This window comes from Amblyomma americanum, chromosome 9 (genome assembly GCF_052857255.1).
Source record: "Amblyomma americanum isolate KBUSLIRL-KWMA chromosome 9, ASM5285725v1, whole genome shotgun sequence".
NCBI classification, from domain to species: Eukaryota; Metazoa; Arthropoda; class Arachnida; order Ixodida; family Ixodidae; genus Amblyomma; species Amblyomma americanum.
The window spans coordinates 138686262-138705584 of record NC_135505.1 but is presented as its reverse complement, the minus strand read 5'-3'; the positions used below and the strand labels follow the sequence as shown (position 1 = coordinate 138705584).

The window sequence follows — 19323 nt, the reverse complement described above, 5'->3', positions numbered from 1 at the left end:
ATTATTAATAACACCAAATAAGAAGCGACGGGGTTCCTTCATGCAACCATACATGTCTGCATAAACAACCAAGAAACGCTATAGGCGAGCGCTAGCTCGTGACGCGTCAAACCCTTTGTTGATCGAAACAAATGAACTACGACCCTGTTTATCCGCCCTTGCGCCTGTGTCCATCACAGCAGAGCCCTGCGCGAACAGCTGCGGCGTTATGTACGACCGACTAACAGATTCTGCGCACGCTTTCAATCGGTCCTGACGCGTGCGTTGAGGCGCGCATATATATACGTGTTTGCGGGGCGTCCCAGCTGACGCTGTGGGGCACGGGTTTGAGCGCCTCACAAATATAAGCTGCGGAAATGTTATATTTAAAATTACTGATATACATAAATAATAATAATAATAATAATAATAATAATAATAATAATAATAATAATAATAATAATAATAATAATTGGTTTTGGGGGAAAGGAAATGGCGCAGTATCCGTCTCGTATATCGGCGGACACCTGAACCGCGCCGTATGGGAAGGGATAAAAGAGGGAGTGAAAGAAGAAAGAAAGAAAGAGGTGCCCGTAGTGGAGGGCTCCGGAATAATTTCGACCACCTGGGGACCTTTAACGTGCACTGACATCGCACAGCACACGGGTGCCTTAGCGTTTTTCCTCCATAAAAACGCAGCCGCCGCGGTCGGGTTCGAACCCGGGAACTCCGGATCAGTAGTCGAGCGCCCTAACCACTGAGCCACCGCGGCGGGTGCAGGATGAAAAGGAAAGCACATAGGTAGCCAATGTTACACATAGGCCTGCCCACTGGCTCGAGCTGAGCGACAACCGCTGCCACGCGCAGACTGAAGACAGTTGAAAGAACAGGCACGCGTCGCAACAACCACGTCCGCCGAACCGACGACGCTGGCTGTAACAGATACCTCCCAAGGCGAAGAGTCCATATGAGTGTTACGCAATAAGGCCTAGCGTACGCTGTACGGTCGTACACACAGACGCGCCGCGGTGTCACCACTGGAGAGCGCCATGAACATGGCATGTCGCACTGCACCTACGCACAGACACACTGCGAGTGCTTGAGCGAGTACTTCCCTCTAGTCTGCCCCATATATAATTGCCATGTCGCCACCCTGACAAGAAGTCTCAATTGACATCCAACAAACCTGGCTGCGAGTTTTCGGCAAAACTGCCTCCAGAACGACTCAATTGAACAGCAGAATTGGCGGCTTGTCGGCACCCCAGTGCATTTCCTGAAGGATGAGCGTGATAATAATAATCGGTTTTGGGGGGAAAGGAAATGGCGCAATATCTGTCTCGTATATCGTTGGACACCTGAACCGCGCCGTAAGGGAAGGGATAAAGGAGGGAGTGAAAGAAGAAAGGAAGATAGAGGTGCTGTAGTGGAGGGCTCCGGAATAATTTCGACCACCTGGGGACCTTTAACGTGCACTGACATCCACCGCGGCGGGTGAGGTGAACAGAGGACGAATTCCCAGTCGCAACGCTGTTAAGAAGGCGCCGAAATTGCCGACCTGAATTGTCACACACAGGAAATTTCGATAAGCGCATTTTTTTTTAACCGCAGGTTGCCTATGAACGCGAGCTTTTAGATATTGCGTCATAAGTTCATAACAGTGAATATATCTGCAGATCCCTTCTAGGGACGTTTGTAGTTTTCTGTTTGCTGTTAAAAACGCACCCTACTGATTTTCCATTCGGTGCGGGCGCTAAGCAAACATTTAAATCAAGATTTTGCTACGCATAGGAATATTAAACCACTCCCATCAATATGCTCCTAACAGCATCTTACAATATTCCTCAGCTGCCTCACATTTAAAAGAGATGTCCTAAATAAACGCCGGAACTGTCACTAATCAGCAGCAATTATAGCCTTCCTCACGGTTTGACGCCAAAGCCACCCCCTTTCTAATGGAGCCCTCCGAATACGCAGCCCTTCACGACCCACGTACAGCAAGTATAAAACTTTCTCGCCAAAGACTTGCTTATGCATGGCGCTAGCCGGATAATGACACTAGTGTTCCTGTATCCAAAGACTTGCTTATACATGGCGCTAGCTGGATAATGAAAGTAGTGTTCCTGTATCCAAAGACTTGCGTATAAATGGCGCTACCCGGATAATGAAACTAGTGTTCCTGTATCCAAAGACTTGCGTATACATGGCGCTACCCGGATAGACACTAGTGTTCCTGTATCCAAAGACTTGCGTATACATGGCGCTACCCGGATAGACACTAGTGTTCCTGTATCCAAGGACTTGCGTATACATGGCGCTACCCGGATAATGACACTAGTGTTCCTGTATCCAAAGACTTGCTTATACATGGCGCTACCCGGATAATGAAACTAGTGTTCTTGTATCCAAAACTTGCTTATACATTGCGCTACCCGGATAATGAAACTAGTGTTCCTGTATCCAAAGACTTGCTTATACATGGCGCTAGCTGGATAATGAAAGTAGTGTTCTTGTATCCAAAGACTTCCTTATACATGGCGCTACCCGGATAGACAATAGTGTTCCTGTATCCAAAGACTTGCGTATACATGGCGCTACACGGATAATGAAACTATTGTTCCTGTATCCAAAGACTTGCTTATACATGGCGCTACCCGGATAATGAAACTAGTGTTCCTGTATCCAAAGACTTGCTTATACATGGCGCTACCCGGATAATGACACTATACTGTTCCTGTATCCAAAGACTTGCTTATACATGGCGCTACCCGGATAGACAATAGTGTTCCTGTATCCAGACTTGCGTATACATGGCGCTACCCGGATAATGAAACTAGTGTTCCTGTATCCAAAGACTTGCTTATACATGGCGCTACCCGGATAATGACACTATAGTGTTTCTGTATCCAAAGACTTGCTTATACATGGCGCTACCCGGATAATGACACTGGTGTTCCTGTATATGCTCCCACATAGGAACACTAGATGACACCGCGCATCACGCACACAATATACGTACACCTCTCTGTGTCACATTTTCAGCGCGTACAGCTCACCCGCGAAGTGTTTGCACACGCTCTCTGGAAAGGGGGGGAGCACACATATCAGTATGGATATACATTGCGCGGTAGAAGAGTTGTGCCTGATGAACGAAGCAACAATTCCGCTGACAGCCACATCCGCCGGCACATATGTATATAGTCTCAGCATGTGTTTATATAAGGGAATACGACGCAAAAATGAAGGTACACCCGGAAACTCAGCCCAGAGGATGCGTCAGCCTGTGCACCGTTAGCACGGGACGCCTTGTTTGGTGTGTTCTTTTTTGTTTCTTTTTTGTTCTTTTGGCGACGCAGTAGTTGACGGCAAACTACACGGTATACGCTCCCTTATCGAGGGAACACGCCACGGGGTATTATAGTGCGTATATTGCCGCTCTCACGGCAATTCCGCTTCGCGCATTTCCCGGGTATACAGAATGAAAGAGCATACAAAAAACGCCCCATACACATCTCGTCCGCGCAGTATACGTCCCACGTGCGCGTAGCGGTGAAGGGGGCTGGCTAATGCGCGCACGCTCCGAGCACTCCCGTCCATGCTTCTGAGCTGAGACAGGCCGAAGCAGTCGACCTGCTATACTATGCACCCCCTTTCCCAACTCACAAAGCCTCATTATTTCGTTATCCTGTCATTTGCCGTCGTTGCACCAACTGCAACCGGCCAGCGAAAAAGAGGTATAATACGACTGTGCGGACTGATGTTCAACCCGGCTAACACAGCAGACGAGCAAAAGCAAAGCTAATGGTGTGACGTCATTGCTACGTCATCGCATGACGTCACATCAGGCGATGCGAACCTCAGCTCTAAAGGTCAAGTGACCACCGGTCGTCGGTCACGTGGTTGCTGGTCCCGAGCTATGACGATACCATACAGGCATATCATGCATATATGCGCAGCAAGACACGTAGTCATCTTGGGGGTGCGCGCTTAGTCTGACCTTGGTCGCGGCTTCAAGCTCAAACGCGCAAAGACAAGCGAAACTGAGTTGTACCTCGAGTAGTAGAGCTTTCGCTCTATACATCTATGCACCTTAAGAGAGGAATGCAATAGCAATCAGAGATTCCATTGATGCTACGTTGGTGTGGCCTAAGCCACGAAATTGTTCTAACCGGATTTTCCCGCCAATTTTTTCTTCCTTCTCGTCCTTGCTTTTTGCGCCTCCTCTTTCCTTTTTCTCTCTTCCATGAACACGTTGTGATGACGTCACAGGGTCACGCGACCTCTCTTTACCAATGATTATTTCAATTCCCAGCTGCCACGGTGAGCAGGTCGAGATGACGTCACAAGATCACGGGACCTCTCAATCCGGTGGACTGGTAACCTGCCGCGGTGGGTAGGTTGCGATTGGCGTCACAAGGCCAAGCGACCTCTTTCGACCAATCAGCGGATTCCGTGACACACGCGTCTATATTGCGGAATGTGGAAGCTAATGCTCTCGCATTAATAAGTCGAAATTCGCAAGAGTCCCGTGCGCCACTGAACCCGACAAAACGACAGTCGTGTGTTCAACTCGACCCGACAGCGCTTGTTTAGGCGCACATACATGCAAGCCGATATAGAGGCAATATACTGCTCCCGTAGGCCACAATGCATAGCCAAAGGAGGCGGCCGCAACCCCGCGCACACCATCTCCACTTTCTCTGATAGACAGCTCTTTGCATTATTTATTGTTATATTTTTTGTTGCATTACATTAATGTATTACAATAGCACACTATTTTTACATCATATTGTCACGTAGTGGTGACGGCAATCGAAGCAGCGATGAAGACGAACGAAAGGGTCTCTAAAAGAAAACTGTTTATTGGGCTGACTTGCACCCAAAATGGACTGAATCACTCGGCGGCGGCGAAGCGACAAGCGTGCTCGGTGGTCGTCGAACAGAATGCCGGCCACTGTCGGCCGTGCTCAATTTAAAGCTGATAGCGAACTTTTGAGATAAAGAGCGCAAAGTTACTAGAACATTCCGGAACAACGTAGAATCAGCTCTGCCTGGCTGCGATCAATCGAGATAAATCTAGTCGCGTCTTGCGTCGCAAACAAAGCGATAAGGTGGTGTCGCGGCAGATTTGAAAAGCGAACAAACACTGCAAATATTCGGTTTGGTTTGGTTTATGGGGGTTTAACGTCCCAAAGCGGCTCAGGCTATGAGAGACGCCGTAGTGAAGGGCTCCGGGAATTTCGACCACCTGCGGTTCTTTAACGTGCACTGACATCGCACAGTACACGGGCCTCCAGAATTTCGCCTCCATCGAAATTCGACCGCCGCGGCCGGGATCGAACCCGCGTCTTTCGGGCCAGCAGCCGAGCGCCATAACCACTTAGCCACCGCGGCGGCTACACTTCAAATATTCGTGGCAATAGCATTGCATTAATGATTACATTACTAATGAATCATCACGTGAATTACTACGTTATTAAGCAAGCTGCTACTTAAATCTCGGATCAAAACTTGGCGCGCATTATTTCGCTGTTCCCGACAAAGTGAAAGAATATGCCGTCCTTCCGTCATTTCCATGACGATTGGGTCGCGGCTCCGGCCAAGACCATACAGTGACTCTATCCACCACAACACGTATACCAAAGTTAAAGTGCACTAGAATTCTTTACCAACGTTACTAGGTTCTACTAGTAACGTTATCAGTAACGTCGACGTATGAAGCACGGATACAAGAGAGGACAACAACCCGACCAGAAGAGCGTCTGTGTCAGACCTCCAGTCTCAGGCGGACAGGGCAGCGCGCTGTTTGGCGCCACCTCAATTCCCTCCTCCCCTACACTCTCTCTCTCTCTCCCTCTCTCGCTGGGAGAAAAAAGCGCGCGAAAGCGGTGCTTATGACGTCATGCCCGTCAAATGGTCGTGAGAGGCCCCCCTCTGACACACACGCATACGCGTCCGAATGGCATGTCCGCACAAGCGCACGCACGTCCATCAGCGGTGCGGACAGCGAACACAACGGGGTCCGCATTTCCGCAATGCCGCGAAAGAAGGCCGCGAAGCACGCACGCAGAGAGTGGAGAGAGATGAGATGGCGGCGGCCTCCATCCTGTCTTGTGTCCCTCCAAAGGCGCCCCCTATGGGCGTCGGTTTTCTACCTATACCGCGAGTGCGAGTCACTCTTCCTCCCCCCCCCCCCCCCCTCTTTCTCCACGAAGGCTGCTTGCTTGCACGTGCATAGCTTGTCACGATTCTCTTGTGATAGGTATACGTGCCTCATGCCTTGTCTCCACAGACAGCGTCAAACAAGGCGTCATTGGTACAGCATTCAGCGGAAAAAGTCTGCACACGGGTGCATAGACACAGAGGTCGAGGCCTACTTTCGACCCTTCCACCTTAACATCCTCCCCCCCCCCCCCCCCCCATTCGTGTACACTGACATGCACACGCAGAAGAAAAGAATATTAAAGCAATGACGTGCAACGCGCTTCGCTACAGGAAGGCTGAGACGTTCCCCTATGACGCCTCCCCCCCCACGCGATATTGCATAATCGGTTAAGAATAAAACAACTCGACACGGTGTTCTTTCGAGATGCGGCTTTTCGCACGACATGTGGCAATCAGTAAGCAAAGCAAGACAGCGGAGAAGGCGAATTATGTATTGAGGTACCTGCGCGCAAGTAGCACTAAACTCCGCGAGTATCCGAAGCCAAGCAAAATGCAGAGAGCAACAAATTGTAGGCATATTTCTGAAGCTGTGTGCGATTTTTCAGCCAAAGGGCTTTCAAGTGTGTACAAAGGTTCGAAGGTTAATTTATGAGCCAATTAATGAGACAATTAGACGATTAAAAAATTCAAGTGGAGTGTTGTCGACTCAAAGGCTAGCCACAGTTGAATGCTGTGTTTACGCAGCTGGTCGAGAAAACGCATGGAGTTTGCAAAGAAAGTTTTGCAAGCGCAATGCTATCAATGTAGGCATCTCCACAGGTCCTTCGCGATATTTGCCCTCTGGTGAGTTCTACAACAAACATTTTGTTCAGCTTTTGAACCAATCCTGCCGACTGAGTGAAGTTTTGGATATACTCCGCCTATAGTGAAGCTCCCGCTATAGCAAATAACACGTACAATAACGGCTATAATTTGGGAATGCCCTGCACTCCTGTGCCGAGAACCGGACAGCGCTAACTTTGAGGGAAATGGGACGAAAAAACAGAGACTACGAACGCGAAAAGCAGGAAACACTTGTCTCCTGTTCGTATCCCGGCATGTAGTCCGCAGGCACTCAATTTTGAGTGCAAAAAAAAAAAAGAAAATAGAAGATCGTACCCATCCGGAACAAAAATAGTATTCGGCACGTGGCGATGTTGAAAAACAAAACGCCGGTCCGCACCCGTAAACAGTATGCAAAGGCCAACTTTTTTTACTTTTATAAACGCGTGTACAGCCGGCGGACCGTATACCGGAACTTACGGTACACCTTCCTTGACTGACAGCGGGAAACTCGTTACGCATGCTCTCGCCTATTTATTGTTTTCATTCGTCTCTCAGCGTATGCGGGTAAGACCGTCTACCGCGAAGGCCTTGACGGTTCTACAAAAAAGCGTGACTATATACAAGCGACGATCGCCGCCGACGCGCGGTGCACGCCAACGTGCCGAGGCGCGTGACGACATCTTCCGATTTTGGCTGACGGAGCAATTTCGACGATTCCGCCTTGTCTCATGATCCCATGCCAGCAGCGTTAATGCAAAGTACTGACCGCCATGGATATATATGAAGCATAGAAAGGGCGGTGCATTTACGCCTCTAAAATTTGAAGGCTCAATCAGCTTGATCGGTCTATAACCTTGCTCCTTCATGCTGGATAACCCGACTTCACCTGTTTCATAATTGTGTGCCATTAATTGCCCGTGGGTAATAAGTGCGCCAAAAGAGCTTGCCGCGTCACTCATATCAGCAACTCTTTATTTTGTTGCAGTCTGCCCTCCACAATAAGAATAATAATAATTGGTTTTGGGGGAAAGGAAATGGCGCAGTATCTGTCTCATATATCGTTGGATACCTGAACCGCGCCGTAAGCGAAGGAATAAAGGAGGGAGTGAAAGAAGAAAGGAAGAGAGAGGTGCCGTAGTGGAGGGCTCCAGAATAATTTCGACCACCTGGGGATCTTTAACGTGCACTGACATCGCACAGCACACGGGCGCCTTAGCGTTTTTCCTCCATAAAAACGCTAAGGCGTAAGCCCATGCAAATTACTTTTCAGCGGCCGTTTTTAACGCGACAGCTCGTGTCGCAGAAAAGCCGGTGTCGTCGGCGTCTTTGGCCGTGAGCGAAAAATGGCGCACCTCGGTGGACACCTGAACCGCGCTGTAAGGGAAGGGATTTTCCTTCCCTTACGGCGCGCGCGGTACGGGTGTCCAGCGAGAATTGTGAGACAAGCGTCATTTCCTTTCGTTAAAACAAAATTTCATTTCATTTTCCTTCCCTTATGGCCCGGTTCGGGTGTCCACCGAGATATGTGCGACAGGCGTCCTCTCCTTTCATTAAAACATTTTGTTTTCATTTTCCCTTGCCTCACGGCGCGGTTCGGGTGTCCACCAAGATATGTTTCCTTTCCCTAAATTGTCCGGGCAACGGGTCGCACCGAAGGACGATGGCGTTCCGTGGATTCCTTGGCAATGCTGCAACACGCTGTCGCGTCCTGCTCTTAAAGGCGAAGCTTAAGCGTACTCAAATTTTTTTTGGGCGGAATAAGCTCCGCGAAGCCGGCGGCAGACACTCACTCCCTGAGGTAGAGCAGAGTGGCGGCGAACAGCTTGCACAGCTCGGTGAGCATAACCACTGCGGTGACACTGTAGTCGTAGCGGTCCTGGGAGTTCTTGGTGGCCGTCACCAGGATGCCTGCACACATGCGCGGAAGACATACAGTATACTGGTGAGTGAGATTAGATATAAGACTGCAAAAAAGGACTATGCCGACAGCAGTTGGGCGGGCCTGGTGTATAACTTTTTACAGGCAGGTCATAGACACCGTATTTTATTTATTTATGACATACTGCAGGCCGTGAGGCCCAAGCAGGAGTGGATTACATAAACAGATCACAAATTGAGCAAAAATACCAAAATGCAAACAGAACACGAGCAGCGGGAAATGACATGAAAAGGCAAAAAAACAAGCTAACACAACAAGCAGAAAAAAAAACTAACAATATTCACTTATCAGATGAAGAGACCGTACACACGAAGCTGGTAAGCTGTTCCAATCACTGATGGCTTGCGGTTTGCCTATATAGTGTGTGTATATATATATATATATATATATATATATATATATATATATATATATATATATATATATATATATATATATATATATATATATATATATATATATATATATATATGGGCATGTTCAGATAAGAACGGTAATCGAGGTCCCATGACCATTTTTTGTTTTCAATTATATTTTTATATGTGATGGGTAAATGTGTCCACACAAAGGAATGAACCTTAGTTTTGCAAGGAACTTTGTAGTTTTCTCGGAAAAAAATCGTATGTCACAAGAGGTGGAGAATGTCGTTTTTGCCACTTCTCAAAGTTGCAAGTTTGGAGCATCACTGCATGCACAATAAGTTGTTTTCGCGCATAATTATTTTTTCAGTACTTTATTACAACTTGTACTATACGAAGAAATAAAAAAACGTTTTCTTTCTCTGTCAATCTTCTGAGTAAAAAATCGCAAATTTCGCTTCCGGAGCTGTGCGGTGCCAAAAAGGCACTTTTCAGGGCAGCCTTAGGGCAAGATGCGTAAAGATCTCCCGGCTGAATCTTTTTCTCTGTATTTTTCAGCTACTTTTAATCACTTCAGGCAAGTTTTGTAGCTCTACACTTGACCTATGTTTTTCAATATGGCCTCAAAATTGGCAGAAGTTCAAAAACGTCAAAAAAGTGACAACTTTGACTTGAATTTAAAAAAAAAAAAAACATCATCATCGAATTTTATTAAAATTTGCCCTAATAATACTCAACATTACATAATTCTAAGGCTTTAAAAAAGTATTGCATTATATTGTTTTAAAGTATGGAAATAAATACAAAACGGACTTTATGATTTCAATCCCTACGACTGCTCAGTATTCCCTCTTAGAATGCGCAATCGTCAGAAGCTGGTTTTAGTATTGGTATTTTGTAAGTAAATTTTAAACGCTACAGTTGCTGAGTTCATAAGTGTAATTTGTAAGCATTTTTTTCTATTACAATCAAAGGTCTAAAGCTCCTATTCGCTTTCGTACTGTTCTAACGGTGGGACCTAAATTACTGTAAGCATATTCCAACACGTTATTTTGGAGTGACGTGTGTGTAGGAGTAGTTTATGCTAAACAATTAATGCACCCGTCGCACTTTCAATGTGACTTTAACTGCTACCGCCGCTCCAGGGATGAACCGCGCTTTGCAGCCGCTCCTATAGCTATATAACGCCCGGCGCGACCCTGAAATTCACAGCATCATGTGTGCCGCCGCCGCACCGAGGGTTTAGCCGCCGCTATCATCTTTTCATCGCAACGCACCGAACGCCTAGCAGTTATGCCTCAGCCTTCGACCTTCGACCGAGATAACCCTTGTGAGCGGATGTTGTTCGAATCTCGAATTTTGTGTGTCGTTTTCCAGGCCTGGTAGACCCGGTGGGGTCGTTTTCTGTAATCACGTGTTTTCTCTGCGCTGGAGCGCTCCCTCGACAAGCATACTTGGTATATCAGTCTCAGCTCGTACGCCAGACCGAAAGAACATCAGTGTCGACGGTGGGCAGCCTGTGTTAAAAATCCATTCATCTGTCCATCTCCTCTTTTTGGAAAAGCAGCTCTGGGCCCTGCATCCGTCACGGCCCTGCATCCGTCACCTGCTCTTCTGTCTCGCGATAATCTCCGGAAGCGGTGAGCTTTTGCATTCATGAAGAGATTTCCGCAGCGAACGTTTTGTGCCGACTACTCAAAAAGGCACAAACAGAGAATTGAAAAAGGACGTAATTTTCGCAGTGTAAAGACACTCAATGTCGCTGCTCTCAAAAAGGTCCTACTTCCCGAAGAAGCTCTCCGAGTACGAGAAAGTGACTTCATCTGTCAGAATTGTTACCGTCGGTTCAAGGAAGACATAGATAATATGCAGGCAGAGTCAACCGAAACATTAGAAGAATTCCGCCCTGGGGAAGAAATCGTAGAAAATTTAAATTCAAGTGTCAGCCTTACCTCCGAAATCTCGCCCCTAAAGCCACCGAGCGCTCTAAAAAAACGCCTCAGACTTTCCTATGCAAAGCGAAAGCAGGAAGAGGTGGCAAGAGCTATGGTGACGAAAATACGATCGGGGATACAGGCAGCATATAATGTCCCAGAGACTTCGCGTGCGTCAGAAGAAAAGTGTGCGCAATGCAGCAGTTGGGAGGACAACCTACATGCTGCCTACAATAGGTGCACGTCCTTTCAAGAGCGTTGCCAGCTGCTGACACTGCTACCACGCAACCTAACCGTGAAATATGTGCAGGAAGTTATTCCAGAGGCAACGAGGTACGTTATCCAAAAATCGAAGAAGATGGTGGATGAGGAAGGCGTATGGTCAACACAGGAGAGATATACAAGATGTAAACTACAACAGGAAGACATTACCACCGTTTTAGAATATTACACCATGGATGAACTCGATTGCTCTAGACAGACTCCGAACAAAAAGGATGTTGTGAGAATCGAGAAGGAAGGAGAGAAAGAATGGATACCTAAACGCTTCATGACGCGGTCCTTGCGAGAAGCATTCCGCCTCTACAAGCAAGCTCACCCTGCCTCCCAGGTTGGCCTCACAAAATTCATATCCTTGCGTCCTAAGTGGGTGAAATGCTCGCCACAGTGGCAAGTGTGTGTTTGTGTGTGCTGTGCAAACTTTCAGTTGTGCCTCGTGGGACTGCAGAACGCGTCCGGAAGGTCGCTTTCTCCCGAAGATATGCAGAGCCTCTGCGTATGCCAGGAACCTACTGCGTCGTGTTTCCTTAGGAATTGTGAGCACTGTAACTTCGGAAAATTTTGAAATGAGCAGCGAGGACGAGGTGTTGATTGCTTCATGGGAATACGGTGAGCTCGTTAAAAAGACTCTGACCGCTTCATCATTTATGAGAGAATGTCGAAGAATGACCATGAAATGGATTCCCCACAACTATATTAGATCTGTGCAAGCAAGAGCAATACATGAAGAAAAACACAGCTGCAAGAGAGGTGCAATTGTTTTGCATTTTGATTTCGCCGAAAACTGGACAGTTGTGCTTCCAGACGCAGTACAAGCTTACCATTGGCAGAAAAAGCAGGTGACCGTGTTTACCTGTGTTGTCACGTCAAGAAAATCGACTCGGAACTACGCCGTAATTTCCGACGATATGTCTCATGATTCAGCTCATGCATGCTTGGCTCTGTCAAAAATCAAAGCACACCTCGAAGACAACGCGCCAATCTACACCAAGATAACATATGTGAGCGACGGGGCTCCCGCTCACTTCAAGAATAAATATCAGTTTCATGAGCTACAACGCAGTGAATGTCGAGAGACGAAATGGATGTTTTCGGCCACTGGACACGGCAAAAATGCTTGCGACGGCGTTGGTGGGCTTGTCAAACATCGAGCATCACACCACAACTTGCGGAAGCCTGCAAGTGAGTCCATACAAAGAGCCAGCGGCTTCGTAGACGCAATTAAAGGAACGCTAAAGAACATCACCATTCTGGAGCTCCCACAGAGGGAGCTTGCAGACTTTCGCGAAACGAAGAAGGAAGAATGGAAAATGGCAAAGAAAGTGCCTGGAGTTCAGACGCTCCATATGTAGAAGTACGTTCAAACAAATGAAGGCAGTGCATCCTACGTGGCCTCCACCGCTGCTTCGGAATGGAAGAGACTGTGATCTGGTTTGTGCTTCGTGCTGGACAATATACTGTGCGCATACCGACTTCAACTGCTGCCGTTAATTTCTTGTTACGATTTTCTGAATTGCGATCTGCATATAAAGTGGCATCCCATTTGTAAATTGCGTTCCTATTAAAACTCCTCCTGATTAAAAATCTCGCAGATAAATTGTTCCTCTCAGAAGACGAAGTTCTGTCTCCTGACATTGCCCTGTAGAACCTTTGAACACAGAGGTAAACAGATGCAGGTACGGAAACGTCGGCTTCAGAAATACATTAATATAAATTTTTATATATAAAATTTTTTCTAGGAACCCACAAATTATCTAATATTTTTAAAAAATCGATTACATACCAATGTACCTTACGATGATAAATTAGAGAATACAAAAAAAAAACGTTTGACCGCCAGCAGTCAGTTCATCAGGTGAAATAACGAATTTATTCCCATTTTGACGCATTAAGAACGCCGCTAACAAGCGAGTAGAAGCTGTACAAACATTCAGGATGGTTCGCATATTGTGGTAATTGAAATGTAACCACGTTCAGTGAGTGCTAAATCAAATTTCTGACAGTTACTATTTCTAAGAGGCAGTAATAAGCAATTCTAGGTAACAAAAACATGAACTCAGTTTTGCATTTATTTTTATACATTAAAACAAAATAATGCAACACTTTTTTGGTGTTTTAAAATTATCGAGTATTGAGTATTATTAGGGATTTTTTTAATAAAATTCGATGATGGTGTTTTTTTTTAAATTCAAGTCAAAGTTGTCACTTTTTTGAAGTTTTTGAACTTCTGCCAATTTTGAGGTCATATTGAAAAACATAGGTCAAGTGTACAGCTACAAATCTTGCCTGAAGTGATTAAAAGTAGCTGAAAAATACAGAGAAAAAGATTCAGTCGGGAGATCTTTACGCATCTTGCCCTAAGGCTGCCCTGAAAAGTGCCTTTTTGGCACCGCACAGCTCCGGAAGCGAAGTTTGCGATTTTTTACTCAGAAGACTGACATAGCAAGAAAACGTTTTTTATATTAATCGTATAGTGCAAGTTGTAATAAAGTGCTGAAAAAATACTTATGCGCGAAAACAACTTATTGTGCATGCAGTGATGCTCCAAACTTGCAACTTTGCGAAGTGGCAAAAACGACATACTCCACCTCTTGTGACATACAATTTTTTTCCGAGAAAACCATGAAGTTCCTTGCAAAACTAAGGTTCATTCCTTTGTGTGGACACATTTACCCATCACATATAAAAATTTAATTGAAAACAAAAAATGGTCATGGGACCTCGATTACCGTTCTTATCTGAACATGACCATATATATATATATATATATATATATATATATATATATATATATATATATATATATATATATATATATATATATTAACACTATATAGACAATACAAATCCTATAGACAGTCTATAGACTATGAATAGACAAAAAGAAATATCCACAGGAAGGTAATAGAGTCTATACGAAGTCTCTAGACCGTCTATAGACCATTTTTGTCAGGGCACGGTGGATAAAGTGTAGCGCCGTCTGCTTTCACTATGTAATATTGAGGAACCCTATGGTTACAAGCACTGAGGGACACCAAACAGGGAAAGAACAACCACTAAAAAGGAACAAAAAGGCTCAAGCTTCCGAAGAGCGCCTTAACACTGCTGCAAGTTCGGCGAAAACCAAACCACTTCCGCCTGCGCCTTATCAGGCCAGCGGCACAGATAACGCAATAGCCATGTGTCGTCAATTCCTCAGTAAGGCTGTCAGCTAATCACTACATTAACTTTGCACCATTATCATCTACAAGAAGTCATCACGAGCTTAATTTGATACCGTATTTTGCGCATGCTAATTTGTTCAAATTCAGTTTTTTTTCCCCGTTCAATAGAAGCCTGGAATTCTCTACCCGGGTCCATTCGTTCTTGTCCATTTCAAAACTTTGTAACTGCCGTTGAAGACGCATAATAGCTGTGTATTCTTACCCTGTCGTTAACAGTTCCTTTCTTGTTTGATATTTCATTTGTGATTTTAACTTTTTGTAGTGCTCACTTTGTACATTTTGCTGCATTTTGTTTCCTTGCATTTTTGTGTTTTCCCACTCCTGCCATAGCGCATATAATTGCGCTGCAGTATGTATAAATAAATAAGAATCGTACGACCGACCGAGCGCATCGCCACCTATAGCTTCTAAGGGCGCTCTCATAAAATACAGGCGAGTCCTTTATACGCACCCGTGCATTCGCCAACAGATGTACGATTTCCTCTCACACCGCCGTTATCGCTCTTTCTGCATCGTCCGTTCTATTCTCCGCAAGGCACGCTCGCCCGATCGTGTGACCAGGGCGATAAGGGTACGCGGATGCACAGCGCAGCATAGGCTTCGCCAGTCTCAGCAGGCCTCGAGCGAAAGTCTTTTTCCCCGCCTGGTAAGCACCCGCGCACCGGGCGCATGGCAGGAACTCGCAGCAAGCTTTCCTACGGCCCGTGACAGGGCTGTTGGTTCGACTCCGACACAGGCAGGGTCTTGAGTAGTCGCGCTCTTTAGAAAGTGGGCTCGCGTAAGAGGGAAGTTGTTGCAAGCAAAGATGTCAATGCCTTACTCCCGGCCTCGATGAGCACCTACTGTCTTCTCCAAAAATCACGTATATAGGCCGCCGCGGTGACTCAGTGGTTATGGCGCTCGGCCGATGACCCGAAAGAGGCGGGTTCGATCCCGGCCGCGGTTGTCGGATTTCGATGGAGGCAAAATTCTAGAGGCCCGTGTAGTGTGTGATGTCAGTGCGCGTTAAGGAACCCCCGTTGGTCTCTCCGGAGCCCTTCACTACGGCGTCCCTCATAGCCAGAGTCGCTTTGGGACGTCAAACCCTCATAAACCATATAGCAACTACGTTTAGATCTTTGCAATAAGGGCTCCCTGAGGGCTGCCATATTGTTCACTGGACTGCCCTGAGCATCTCGCGCTAGCACAAGCGTCTACTAGCACGGTGGAAGTAAAGCCCCTAGAAAAGCTCATGAAGGGACTTTAGGTGGATGTGGCGGTGGAACCGGTTTCGGACAGTCCAGACAGGAGGCGTGTCGATAACTCCCTCGCCCGCGAGTGAATGCAGGCGTCAGTTGCACGGTGGGACCACAGTGGAGCTTCTACTATTACTCTGGCACGCGTAAGACAAGGAAGAGTGCAACATAGGACCTTTTCCCTAAAAGGTCCACGGGCGCCGCCATATTGGACTGTGCTCGCAGTACAGGAAAGAGTTCTTCACACAGCCCAGAAAACCGGTTTTCCCGAGGGTCAAGGTGGGGGGTGTTGAATAAATAAATATCGCAAGCAAATTAATTCCCCAAATTCCGTAAACTATGCGGCCCATGGGCACTGCCGTAGCTCAGGTGGAAACGCGTATCGAAACTTCAACGGACTTTCAAAGGGCTTTCGTACAGAAAGTCAAAGAAAACCCAGAACGAAGTTTCCGCAGCGCACACCATGGTAGTGACGATTCCGGCTGTCCGAGAAGCGGTCTATGTACCTTTGAAGAAGACTGTACAGCGATTACTACTACTACTACTACTACTACTACTGCTACTACTACTACTACTACTACTACTACTACTAATAATAATAATAATAATAATAATAATAATAATAATAATAATAATAATAATAATAATAATAATAAACTATGCTCTTATACAGTGACTGTCCAGCGCGGAAGTTGACTCTCTCTGCCTGACACGCTATCTACACACAGCTCTGCATTTTTGCAGACCTTCTAAGTGACGACAGTATAGCTCATAATGAATCAGAACGCAAGAAAAGTATTCCGAAAGGGCACGCAGTTTCAGCACAACCGTACACACTCCGCCCTGCAGAGCTACTGACCGTGGTATCTGAAACATCGCCCCATTAAATGCCATTTAGGGTTCCATACCGGCTACCGAAAAGTCGGCACACTTATCTCTATATAGTCACTGTGACAGAAACAGTCTGTTCGGTAACGCGTTCACCTCATCCAGAAAAGAAGAGCGAAAGGGGGCGCTTTCTGTTGTTCTCCCCTCTGCGCTAAATGAGATAGATGAATGAGTTATCAGACCACCAACTATGTCCCAACAGTAAACACTTTCGGAGTCTGTTCAGCTCAGCTCGCTCGCTGGCTTATCTAACAGCGGCGTCAACGTGACTAAGCGATAACCAGCACGACGACAGCGCAGGCGTTAGTACACGGTCACGAGCTGTGCAGTTCGCGCGATGGATGGGAGCCCCAATGGTGTTCCTTTAATTACCCGCCTATCTTCTTCAACGCAGTCAAACACGTGATACGCGTTGTTCATCTGACCATAGGCTTTCCGGCACCACGAGGTATGCTGAGACACGGCCGGTAGATAAGCAACGGCTGAGACATGTAGCAGGTGAAAACCACGTGCGGCACGACGCGCCCAGATGGGCGCAAAATATATAATGCCCCCATGACCGCCCGTCCGCTCAGGCACCCGTTGTTCCGTCTGGAGACGCCATTTTGTTTCCCAATGATTGTTCAGAGATCAAGCTGGTAAGTGACTGCCTGAAGTATGCGACTTCCAAGCTATATAGATGGGAGCCGTATTGGACGATCTCTGGGCCCAGACAGCCGAAAATGCAGCATTTCTTAATGAAACTGCGTCGCCGCAAAAGTTCAGCGTGCGAAAGAAAATGGCGTAGTTTTCACCACCGTATGCACCGAAACTGAACATCGAGGCTTCTCTTATTCGCATGTTATTCACATGCAGGAATAACGAAAGCTCAGCAGGGGAGGCCCTCGGCTGTCCGAGCTGCGCGCCAGAAAAATGTACCGGAAGTCACGCGCTTCCGCAAGAACTACCGGAAGTCATTGGCCGACGGCGCAGCCAGTAGTAATGATGGGTGCAGCGGCGTCGTCTGCTACATTGTATGTTGCGCACGCGCGCTCAGACGACGGCCGATCTGGGGTTGGGGAGGGGGGGGGGGAAGGGGGGAGAGCTTTCACCTCTGGCTTCAAAAAAAATGTGACGTAACGGCCTCTCCAGAATTCTTTCCTTCCTCCATGGTTATTCACAACAAGGCCGCCGTTATATTGTTTTGTTTCTCTCTACTTTTTTGCTGCGTGTGCGCCAACTGGCACCCCTGCTGGGACATCTAGAAACCAGAAGGTTTCCTCCGGCGTTGCCCCTCTTCCCCGCCCCATCTGCCACGCGAACTACTTTTCCCAACCCTTGCCGCGGTGTTCCGGTGAACGACCCGACCCGGCTGCCGACTTTTGCGTCAAAAGGACGCGAGACTGCAGCTGCTCGAATACGAGGCGTATACAGATCTCACGCACACGCACTAGCACGGAATACGGAGTTCACGATCTTCGCCAGGTGTTGCATACAATGGGCGACACCATAGCGACGAACACGGACAGAGGCAGTAGTTTTGATGGCAGTTTATGGGGTGGAGGGGGGGGGGGAGAGAGTTGACGTCGGCGAGAAAATTATTTGCGAAAAAAAATACGCGACAAGCCGAGGCAGGAAACCACTTTGTGCTCTCCCACCGTGAAACGAAAAAAACATGCAATGTATGGCGTGTCGCTGTTTTTTTTCTTTCGGTGTTTAGTGCTTTTTTGCCGCGTTGGCTCAGCTGCCCACACATGCGAGACAGAATCCTGGCCGTAGCAGCCGCGTTTTGATGGGGGCGAAACGCAAAAGGCGCCCGAGCGCTGTGAGACATGTAAGTGCATGGTAAAAGAACATCAAAAGGCGCCCGAGCGCTGTGAGACATGTAAGTGCATGGTAAAAGAACATCAAAAGGCGCCCGAGCGCTGTGAGAGATGTAAGTGCACGGTAAAAGAACATCAAAAGGCGCCCGAGCGCTGTGAGACATGTAAGTGCATGGTAAAAGAACATCAAAAGGCGCCCGAGCGCTGTGAGACATGTAAGTGCATGGTAAAAGAACATCAAAAGGCGCCCGAGCGCTGTGAGACATGTAAGTGCATGGTAAAAGAACATCAAAAGGCGCCCGAGCGCTGTGAGAGATGTAAGTGCACGGTAAAAGAACATCAAAAGGCGCCCGAGCGCTGTGAGACATGTAAGTGCATGGTAAAAGAACATCAAAAGGCGCCCGAGCGCTGTGAGACATGTAAGTGCATGGTAAAAGAACATCAAAAGGCGCCCGAGCGCTGTGAGACATGTAAGTGCATGGTAAAAGAACATCAAAAGGCGCCCGAGCGCTGTGAGAGATGTAAGTGCACGGTAAAAGAACATCAAAAGGCGCCCGAGCGCTGTGAGACATGTAAGTGCATGGTAAAAGAACATCGCCTGGACGAAATTAATCCGGAGCCCTCCGTTATACGGCCTCCCTCACCGTATAGCATTTTTCTTCATCTTAAATGTAACGCTACGCCGAGGGTTTTGTTT

The 19323-nt window shown here is 47.1% G+C and overlaps 1 protein-coding gene across 1 annotated transcript in view; it reads right to left on the bottom strand.

The window, feature by feature from the left end:
• Positions 1-19323, bottom strand: part of LOC144104596 (UDP-galactose transporter senju-like) — a 37664-nt gene that overhangs the window by 11937 nt on the left and 6404 nt on the right. Inside the window, exon 2 of the mRNA XM_077637697.1 lies at positions 8757-8874. Coding sequence (XP_077493823.1) covers positions 8757-8874 — 118 coding nt within the window. The remainder of the gene's footprint in view (positions 1-8756; positions 8875-19323) is intronic.